At 46.8% G+C, this 10,810-nt stretch overlaps 1 protein-coding gene across 5 annotated transcripts in view; it reads right to left on the bottom strand.

The window, feature by feature from the left end:
• Positions 1–206: 206 nt before the first annotated feature.
• The window catches only part of EMSY (EMSY transcriptional repressor, BRCA2 interacting), a 99,830-nt gene continuing 89,226 nt past the window's right edge, over positions 207–10,810 (bottom strand). For 3 of the 5 annotated variants that reach the window (XM_082246164.1, XM_082246167.1, XM_082246165.1), the window contains 3 exons: positions 9,255–9,788; positions 1,360–1,896; positions 207–516 (listed from right to left, as the gene is read on the bottom strand). In XM_082246164.1, the coding sequence (XP_082102290.1) occupies positions 325–516; positions 1,360–1,896; positions 9,255–9,788 (1,263 nt within the window). In that variant the 3' untranslated portion in view covers positions 207–324. The remainder of the gene's footprint in view (positions 517–1,359; positions 1,897–9,254; positions 9,789–10,810) is intronic. The other 2 variants (XM_082246166.1, XM_082246168.1) reach the window with 2 other exon arrangements.

Raw genomic sequence — 10,810 nt, 5'->3', positions numbered from 1 at the left:
ACACATGAAGCAATTAAAAAAAATGGACCTGTAAATAGTTCCATGATTTGAAGACTCCATGTCTACGAAGAACCTTGCATAAAAGGTCAACACCATTGACAATGCTCTTGTGACTTAAATTACGAATACTGTGCTCATAAAAGAAATGGATGATTGTAGGCTATAAATTACATCAGTACCATACAGGACACTGGAGAGAGGGAGCAATTCTGAAATTCCATGTTTTTTCGAGAAGCAATATCTAAAATTCCACAATAAGTTCCCAACTGAAAAAAAATCCCGGTGGCTACCTTCCTTAAGGACCAATCCCAGTTCTCAGGACTGCTATGCATGGTCCAAATTTATTGAAGGTTTACACTGTGTCCTGTCATCGCTGGTAATGTCACTGTCGTTTATAATGACAGCATCATCGTCTCCCAGCTGCTGGCTGGTGAAATTATTCAGCTCTAGAAGTCCACTGGGTTCCACCACCACGTTGGAGCTGGAGTGACAGGCGATGGGATATTGAGGGATGGTCTGGAAACAGGAAGAGAAAAAAAACACAATTACATATATTCAGCATAGCTGCTATATATATATATATATATATATATATATATATATATATATATATATATATATATGTGGCAAACACAGCCACTGGATATTGTCCTTCGTATAATATGCATTATGTTTATTGCATGTGTATACCTTTAAGAACCAAGTGTTTGGAGTGTGGTTTATGTGGAGAGAGTGAGAACTCTTTCACTTGGGACTATCATATGTCTGAGCAGTGTCCCTCAGGAGATGGGTGGGGGTTTGTTATTGTTAAAAACCTGCCTTCTATTGTCCTATTGTTTCTGTCTGGCAGAGTAAGGTTATTATGGGATGTTCAGCTTTGTGTGTGGAATGTCTCGAAGAGGGAGGAGTTTTGGCTGAGTGTAGATCCCTGTGTTTTTCAATAAACAAGGCATTCTAGTGTTTGACCTCCAAGCTATGTGTCGTCTGGTTATTGGAGGGTTGGGAATATTATACGCTACCAGGATTTTTGTATGCTGTGTCTGACTACCAGTGGAGATATTGTGGATCATACTGCTACTCCGCTACAAGAGATATATATATATATATATATATATATATATATATATATACACATACATACACACATATATAAATTTTAATGTACGAAAATATCGGCCAATACCAATATGCGATGACCAAAATATCGGTAATAAAAAAACAATATCAGTCGATCACTAGTCCAAAACAGACGATTTAAGGTTAAATGAAACCTGGAGATCCGCTTTAAAGGAATTTTTTTGCATTATTAAATCTGTGCAGCTTTTTTTTTTGCTACAAGAACAAACTAAGTTGGTTCACCTGAATGATGATTTCAGAAGGAATTTCTTCCGTCCTTTTTGGTGGCACATTCTGGATCTGTATTATCTGGCTGGCCACGGGAACATCCACTTTCCTCGTCAAAGGGGGTGGCGGCGGCAGGGGGACAGGAAGTGCTGTAGAAGTGGTTGCTGTAATTATTGGGGCGGGGAAACATTTGGGCGGGGGAGGTACTGTAGAAGTCACTGTGCTTGGTGCAGACAGCCTTTGCACCTGGGTTGGTATAACTGCCTCGGTTAACACTGGCATGGGTTTAATAATTGGGGCTGCTTTGCTTGGGGTGTCCACGATCATAGGTTCCACGTTAGTCTCTATATCCGCTTCCATCATCGAAATCTTCAGAATGTCGGCTACAGAAGTCTTCTCAGACAACGGCAAAGTAGGAAGGAGACTGGCCATTGCTGGTGTAAGTTTAGGCAGGCATTCGCTGACAGTTGCCTTGGATACAGTGGGGGGCTGATGTCCTTCGAAAGTGATTTTAGTGACCGCAGATCCCTGAGACACCACTGGCTGGGTTATCTACAAAAGATATAAAGTGAAAATAAAATAAAAATAAAAAAATAATAATATAATATATAGTTGTGCTCATAAGTTTACATACCCTGGCAGAATTTATATGCTTTCTTGGCCATTTTTCAGAGAATATGAATGATAACACAAAAAGTTTTCTTTCAATCATGGTTAGTGTTATTAGGCTGAAGCCATTTATTATCAATCAACTGTACTTACTCTTTAAATCATAAAGGCCTGTATGCACTCGCTGGCCAGACTGGGGTGACCACTAGATCTAGATTATCCAGCCCGTCGCCCAGCCCAGCAGTTGATTGTAGATCTTACAGAAGAAATCCAGGAGGAAAAAAATGTTCCATCTAAAAAAATGTTGCCAGGACCAAAAGGATCCCAGCAAGTAACTAGGTCCTTACTCCTGATTAAGCAGGAAAAGAAACTGAGTGGCTATAGCAGAGAAAGGGAGTATACCCACCTGGGACTGCCCATAGGTGTAGCCAGGTGTGCCAAACTGTACCAACTGACTGCCGCGAGCTGAGGTCATGTCAGCATAACCCTTATACAAAACTACAAGGGCTCCCTACTTACTGGACTTCAGCTGTCCAACAGGCCCCCTCCTGGGGGAATACACGCCTCGGTTGATTTACGGGGATATCTATCCTTCATGGATGTATGCTTTCACCTTGACCCACCACGCAGGCTCCCACAGTCCGGTTGTTTTTAACATATCCGCAAACAGTGTAAACGTCACAAACGCAGTTAATAAAAATTACTATAAAGTCAGATTTACCCCTGAAGAAGAAGTGTTTACTTCGAAACGCGTTGGGTTTTCTTCTGCTATAGTACCAATTTCATCTGCATCATATGTAATGTAAAACTACGGTTTGCCTCTTTTTAATTCATTATTATGTCTTCAATAAAATATATTTTTCTATATTATACTTTGTAAATTCATTGAGTGCCTGAAAAGTCCCACCACTAGGGGAACAAATCTCTTTTTTGTACCACTTTATCCCTGCGAACCACCAGATAGAAAGAACGACAGGACAACGCCGCCAGTTCCGACACCATGCGCGCAGAGGTAATAGCCACCAGGAAGGCCACCTTCTGGGATAAGATAAGAAGAGGAATCTCCCGAATACTTTCAAAAGGAGGTTTCTGAAAACACAGCAGGGAATGAGCAGCTAATGGCGTTTGGAAAAAAATTGCCAAGGCTGAGACCTGACCCTTGATAGTGCTGAAGGCCAACTTTTGATCAACCCCACGTTGAAGGAAAGCCAAGATCCGAGCCACCGAGTAAGAGCGAGGGGGAGGCCCAAGAGACTCACACCACACAATGGACAACTTCCACGTACGATAATAGATCCTTCTAAAAGTCGCCTTCCTTGCGCTTCCTTGTTGGCCAGCCGGGGTGACCACTGGATCTATACATCCAGCCCGTCACCCAAATCCGGCATAGTTTCTTGTAGATCTCACAAGAAAAAATACAGAGAAAAGCTAACTAAACATTATCTAGGAAAAAAAAAAAAAAAAACTTTGCCAGGACCAGAGATCCCAGCAGGGAACTAGGTCCTCACTCCTGACTAGGCAGATTAAAACTGACATCCAATGCAGGAAGAGCGAGGGTATACCCCCTGGGACTGCCCATATGCGTAGCCAGAACTTTTTCCTGCCTAGTGTCCTACTCCTGTAGGGGACAGCATAACCCTACTGATATGGATCAGAGACTGCTTCCGTCAATGAATGATAGAGAAAAATGGATTTTTGTAAAATCTTAAGGTAAAATCCTTTTCTCTTAAGCTCATTGACAGACGTAGTCCTCGTTGATTAATAACAACTCGGGTTATACTGCCCTCTACAGGAGTAGGACTAGACAGGAAAGAAAACGTTCTGGCCACACCCTAGGGGCAGTCCCAGAGGGTATATCCTCTCACTTCCTGCTACAGCAAATCAGTTATGTCACAAAGCAGTGTTTAGAGAATTTAACCCAACTCAAAAACAGAGGGGCGGGTACTACGTCTGTCGAGCTTAAGAGAAAAGGATTTTAAGGTAAGATTTTACAAAAATCCATTTTTCTCTGTCGCTCATTGACAGACGTAGTCCTCGTTGATTAATAACAACTCGGGACGTCCCAAAGCAGTACCACAAATGAGGGGTGGGCTAACAGAAATCAAAATCCAGAAGGCCCAACCGGAGCCAACCAGAAGCATCAAGGACTCATCGAGCAAAAAGATGAGACCTAAGTGAAAAACCCAACAAACCCTTGAGATAGACCAACAGTCTCCTCAGATTGCGGCCTGCAGAACCTTGCGGCCAAAAGAGGCATCTGACGATGCCATCCCATCAACTTTTTAAAATGATGTAAAGGTATGAACCGACGATCAAGTCATCGCCTTGAAAACCTGGATCGCTGACGCCTGATGGCGGAAGACCCAGGAAACACTAGGCGCCCGAGTAGAGGAGGATTCCGACCCTTAATAGAATAAGCCTGTACCACCGTCTGACTGGTCCATCTAGATATGGTCGCGGCAGACACAGGCAACCCCCTTCTAGGGCTATCCGTGATCACAAAAAGTGAATTTGTCTTACGAAACAAGTTCGTAGTAAAGTGTACCCTGATTGTCTGAACCCCATCCAAGGAGTGTAATGCAAACTCCCAAGGATGGCTAGTCTTAGGACACGGGGAAGGTAACACAATATTCTTATTCAGATGAAAACTCTGAAAACCACTTTAGGAAGGAAGGATGGATTCGGAAGAAGAACCACCTTATCCCTATGAACCACCAGATATGGGGAACGACAAGATAATGCGGCCAGTTCTGACACCCTGCGTGCAGAAGTAATGGCCACCAAGAAGGCCACCTTCTGGGATAATGTAAGCAAGGGAATCTCCCTAATATCTTCAAAGAGAAGTTTCTGAAGAACCGACCACACTAAATTAAGATCCCAGGCGGTAAGGGTGCACGCACTGGCGGAGCCAGATGTCGCACCCCCTGGATGAAATTCCACACCAAGGAATGATTAGCCAAAAGTTTCTGAAAGAAGATTGCCAACGCTGAAACCTGACCCTTGATGTGCTCAAGGACAGTTTCTGCTCAACCCCTTAGTGCAGACAGACCAAGATTCGGGTCACCGAATAGGTATGTGGGGGAAATCCAAGAGATTCACACCACGCAATATAAGACTTCCATGTGCTGGAAGTCGCTTTCCTTGCTTTAACTAGGAGGTAGGAATAACTGAAGCTGACACTCCCTTGTCCTTCAGTACCTGGGTCTCAATGGCCAGGCCATTAAGCCAGCGATAGTAAAACAAGATGGAAGATCGGTCCCTGAGACCGCAAATCCTCCCTGAGAGGAAGTCTCCAAGGAGCGTCCGCGACTAGCCTCACCAAGTCGGCGTACCAGGCTCGACGAAGTCAGTCCGGAATTTCCAGAATAACTGGAATTCCCTCCACCTCTATCCTGCGAAGAAGTTCCCGCAGTAACTTGAGAGGATGGAAGGCATGCCGTAGCTGATACTGCCCCCACGGGGCGATCAGCGTTTCTGCTGCGTCCGCTAGAGGATCGCGGGTGCGAGCTACAAACCTCCGCACCTTCCTGTTGAGCCAAGGTGCCAACAGATCCACATCCGGGGTGCCTCAATGAAGGGACAGCTAGTGAAAAACCTCTGGATGAAGAGGCCATACCCCTTGATCCAGAATCTGATGGCTGAAATAATCTTCCTGCCGATTTCCCACCCCCGGAGTGAACACTGCGGGGAGATCCGGAACAAACCGTTCCGTCCAATGAAAGATGCTAGTCGTTTCGATGGCCACCAGGACACTCTAAGTGCCCCTTTCTTGACATAAGTCACGACCGTGGCATAGTGCGATTGGATCCGAATTGGGCTGCTCTAGAGCTGCTCGGTCCAGTAAATCAGACAAAATCTGATCGCTCTCAGTTCCGATACCCTATTGGTAACCTGGATGCTATCGGAAGGAATGACTTCCCCTGGTTGAGCATCGGAGACTTCCTGGTCCGCTCGCTCAACCGGATCCGATTGTCCAGGAAATCGGAATTCTGATTCCATTAGAAAAAAATCTCCTTCAGGAGAATTCGGGTATGAGACTGGGTATACGGTACTGCCTCTAAGAAGGCCACCATCAGTCCCAGCCAATTGACGGACAGCAACATCCGAATCGTTGACTGAACCTTCTGGAGTTTCTCCGCAAGGAGAAACTTTCTTGCCCAGGATGTATCCAACATTAGGCCCAGATAGTTCAGTCTCCTGGTGGGAACCAGGGATGATCTTTGGGAAAGCGAAGAAAACGCTGATGTCCTGCGATGATGGGGATATAAGGATAGGCATCCTAAATGTCTATGGACGCCAGGAAATCCCCCTGATGCAGGGAGGCCACCACTGTTCGGATGGACTCCATCTTTCCCCAAGTCCAGAAATTGGACGCACCTTGCCCTCTTTCCTGGACATTGTGAACAGGTTCGAATAGAACCCCTGAAACCGTTCAATGTTAGAAGGGAAGAATCGCACCGGTGGAAGTGATCGAAACTCGATCCTGTATCCTGACCGTATGACCTTCCTTTAAAGAGGGATTCCTCAAACGGATAGCGCCTAGCCATGCGTTTGGAAATAACAGGGGTTCGTTTCAAAACGACCCCATGTGGGTAAAGGAAAATCCTTCGCCCTTTTGGTAGGCTAACAAGTACCCAAAAGGAATCTCAGTCTCAGCTACCTCTGCCGGTGTAACCTCAAGACTAAAGGTTTCCCGGACGGACACAACTAGTGCATCCACCACTCTTGTGCTATGGCGGAGGCAGAAACGTTCTCCTCACTGCTGAGGAGACATTACCTGAGACAACAGCCCCATAAGAGGGACCTGCAGCTGCATTGACCAGCTCCGAATCTGTATCTGAAGTATCAGATAAAAAATAGGGGTAGGCGGGGGTCACTTCTTGACCCCCGTCCCTAACAGGCCACCTCCACCTGGGATACCAAAGACTCCAAAACTGCCGAAAATGCATTAAAAACACGTGGGGTACTGGAGGTTCCTGCGGCCACCTTGAGGGGATCAGGTGGGGATACCTATGCGGCAGAGTCAATAATTATACAAGAAATTTGCCAGCGACAAAAAAATGACAAAGTAAAAAACTTTTTTTTTTTTTTTTTTGTAATCCCCCAGCGCAACAGCGCCCCTCCGTGTTACCTGCCTTTTTGGACCCCACAGAGAGAGAGAGAGACCCCAAGGCTCATCCCTGATGCACAGAAGTTTTCTATCAGCTTGCTCAGTGCTGTCCTGTTACAGACAGGAAGTCTTTGGCCCTTTTTCCTGGGTAAAGGAGGCGGCTCCGCCCCTTAACACGCCTTCCGGCACCTCCCCCTGGCTCCACGAGGTGTTTGGTCACCTCAAACATGGCCGCCCCCATGCTGGAGACACGAGGCTACGCCAATATGGCGGCCTCGTGCGATCTGCCAGACAATGGTGGCGGCCTGTACAGGATTCTATGTTCGCCTGCGGGAGTATCTCGGCCCCACAACCTTCACCCTGATGGTGATAAGCCTGGCCGGCGGTACCGGACCCTGGCGGGCCGCATGCGGTCCGTGGGCCGTCGGAAGGCAGCTCTCTGCCCTTGCTGGAGGAATGGCGATCTGGACTACAGTGATTCAGGCATAGGCATCGCCCTGTGAACACCTCTGACAGGTAAGATACCTCTTGCTTCATTAGTAATGCCCATTCTAGTACTGCCACTGACTTCAGTCACCTTTACAGTTTTAAAATGACATTAGATAGTCAGCTCCCAAACCAAGCCTCCTGGTTTCTGTTCACAAAAATCACACTCAAATTGGGGGATCTGTGACCTGTTATAGGATAGAGGGGAAACCCATCCTACCATTCCAGAGAGGGGCCCGCGTTCACCACAAACCCGTCAGGGGGAAAGGGGGAACATACTACTCACCATACCGGAACCAGGCGGGCGCCACTCCTGACAGAACCCCTCTCCACCGGGGTGGGGGGGCTGTCGACCAGTACGGACGCCGTGACTCTTGGTCATTGGCGTTCAAGCGAGACGTTTAACTCGCAGGGTCAGTCCCCGTCCAGTGGGACTATGTCGCGGCCGACCCAGCGCGGAGCTATGGCCTGCACGCGCTCGTAGGCTGAACTGGGGTGACCACTGGATCTCAACACCCAGCCCGTCGCCCAGTTACAGCTTGCTTGCTTGAAGATCTCACAGGAACACTGGAGAAAAAAGCGGTCTAAAAAAAATCTTTCTAAGAAAAAAAATCCTGCCAGGACCGAAGATCCTAGCAAGGCATCTAGGTCCTTACTCCTAACTAGACAGAAAAAAACTGATTTGCTGTAGCAGGAAGTGAGAGGATATACCCTCTGGGACTGCCCCTAGGGTGTGGCCAGAAAGTTTTCTTTCCTGTCTAGTCCTACTCCTGTAGAGGGCAGTATAACCCGAGTTGTTATTAATCAACGAGGACTACGTCTGTCAATGAGCGACAGAGAAATAACGATTTTTCAAGTGTCAAAATACAAAAAAAAAAAAAAAAAAAAAAACTGGAAAGCATTGAACAAGTATATGTATGCAAAAATGCATGAACGCTGAAATTGTAGTAGTAAGAATAAGCCCCCAATTAGGCCTGGGGTGACTGGTCTCATCAGGAAGCATTGGAATTCACAGTGTACAGATAGGCTATCAGGATTTATTGCTGAAGATTGGAGAGGCAAAGCTCGAAAAGAAAATACATAGTTACATAGTTTGTGAGATTGAAAAAAAAAAAAAAAAAGACATCCGTCCATCCAGTTCAACCTATGATGTGTGTGTGTGTTTGCTGTTAACCGTACATTGTATACCCCTGTACATTGTGGTCTTTAAGGTGCCCATCTAATAGTTTTTTGAAACTATCGATGCTCCCTGCTGATACCACTGCTTGTGGAAGAGAATTCCACATCCTTACTGCTCTGACAGTAAAGAACCCCCTACGTATTTTAGGTTAAACCGTTTTTCCTCTAGTTTTAGTGAGTGGCCACGTGTCTTATTGTATTCCCTTTCCCTAAAAAGCTTGTTCCTTATGCTAGGGTCGCCAGTACAGTATTTGTACATTGATATCATATCCCCCCTCAATCGTCTCTTCTCCAGAGAGAATAAGTTCAATGCCTGTAGTCTTTCCTCATAGCCGATGTCCTCCATTCCCCTAAATAACTTTCACAAACGGCAAACAATTCTGTTATTGCAGAGCATGAAATTTGTGTCCAAAGATCAGTTTTAAAACAAGTGATAAAAAAAAAAAAAAATAAAAAGCAAAAAAGTATGAAAAGACAAGTAGAAAATTAAAATAGAACACCCTAAGGTACAACAGCAGAATGTTACCTGACTGGTCGTCTGTTTTTCAGATGTGATAGGCAGCTGCAGTGGAGTCTGGGACAGCTGAGACTGCATGTAGATCTTCTGCTGGCCCGGTACCTGCTGGAGCTTTGGCAGCTGCTGGGTAGTTTTCACTGCCAGAACCTGCACCACCGTCTGTTGCGGCTGAGACACCAGTGAAGGGATGTGCCTTTCCTTGAGCAGCATGTGGCGCTGTGCATGCTGCTGGACCTGTTCCTGTTGGGCGGGCGTCAATTTCTGCTGCCTGAAGGACAGCTGGGCCGTTTGCTGGATTTTGTGCTGGATCTGCTCTGACTGTAGCTGAAAAACCTGCTTCTGCTTGGTCTGCAGAGACTGAACAGTCTTCACTTGGAGGTGCGCCCCCTCCTGGTGCAGGTGAATCTGTTTCTGGTGCTTTTGGGCCAAGGCTGATCTATAGAAGAGGCCGGTCTGCGGGTCTAAGGTGTCCATCTCTTCCACTTCACCCTCCTCCGTCACAGTCTCCTCTAGTCTTTTGAAGGCCGCGTGGCTGCTTAACGCCTGCAGGACATATGAATAAGAGTTGTTGGAACGCATGCCCAGACCAAGAACTAGAGGTACCAGACTCCACTCCAATACTGAAAGTATGCATAGCTAAAATTAGCACTGTCTAAAAAAGATTACGTGGGCTTGTACAACAGACTACAGCACACAAGATAAAAATCAGGTAGCAAAAAAAATCCTCTATGTACATATTATATGAAATAAAAAAAAAAAAAAAAAAAAAGGATTCCCCCATAGCAAATGTTCTCTATTTTAAAAGTATGCAGAAAAATGCATAAAAACAGGAAAAGCTTACTGCCTGATATGGAAAACCAATCAACCCTCACCTGCCAGCCCTGGTGTCACTTTAAAACGTTCAGATGCCAGGGAGCATGAGAGATCAGCCAATCATGTGACCACTGTGACTGGCTGTTACACATTAGAGAGAGAGGAAGGGGAGAGGAGAGGAGAGAGGAAGGGGAGAGGAGAGGAGAGAGGAAGGGGAGAGGAGAGGAGAGAGGAAGGGGAGAGGAGAGGAGAGAGGAAGGGGAGAGGAGAGGAGAGAGGAAGGGGAGAGGAGAGGAGAGAGGAAGGGGAGAGGAGAGGAGAGAGGAAGGGGAGAGGAGAGGAGAGAGGAAGGGGAGAGGAGAGGAGAGGAGAGAGGAAGGGGAGAGGAGAGGAGAGAGGAAGGGGAGAGGAGAGGAGAGGAGAGAGGAAGGGGAGAGGAGAGGAGAGGAGAGAGGAAGGGGAGAGGAGAGGAGAGAGGAAGGGGAGAGGAGAGGAGAGGAGAGAGGAAGGGGAGAGGAGAGGAGAGGAGAGAGGAAGGGGAGAGGAGAGGAGAGGAGAGGAGAGAGGAAGGGGAGAGGAGAGGAGAGGAGAGGAGAGAGGAAGGGGAGAGGAGAGGAGAGAGGAAGGGGAGAGGAGAGGAGAGAGGAAGGGGAGAGGAGAGGAGAGAGGAAGGGGAGAGGAGAGGAGAGAGGAAGGGGAGAGGAGAGGAGAGAGGAAGGGGAGAGGAGAGGAGAGAGGAAGGGGAGAGGAGA

The sequence above is a fragment of the Pelophylax lessonae genome (assembly GCF_965119305.1).
Source record: "Pelophylax lessonae genome assembly, chromosome: 2".
NCBI lineage: Eukaryota > Metazoa > Chordata > Amphibia > Anura > Ranidae > Pelophylax > Pelophylax lessonae.
This window is presented reverse-complemented; position numbering and strand designations above follow the sequence as displayed.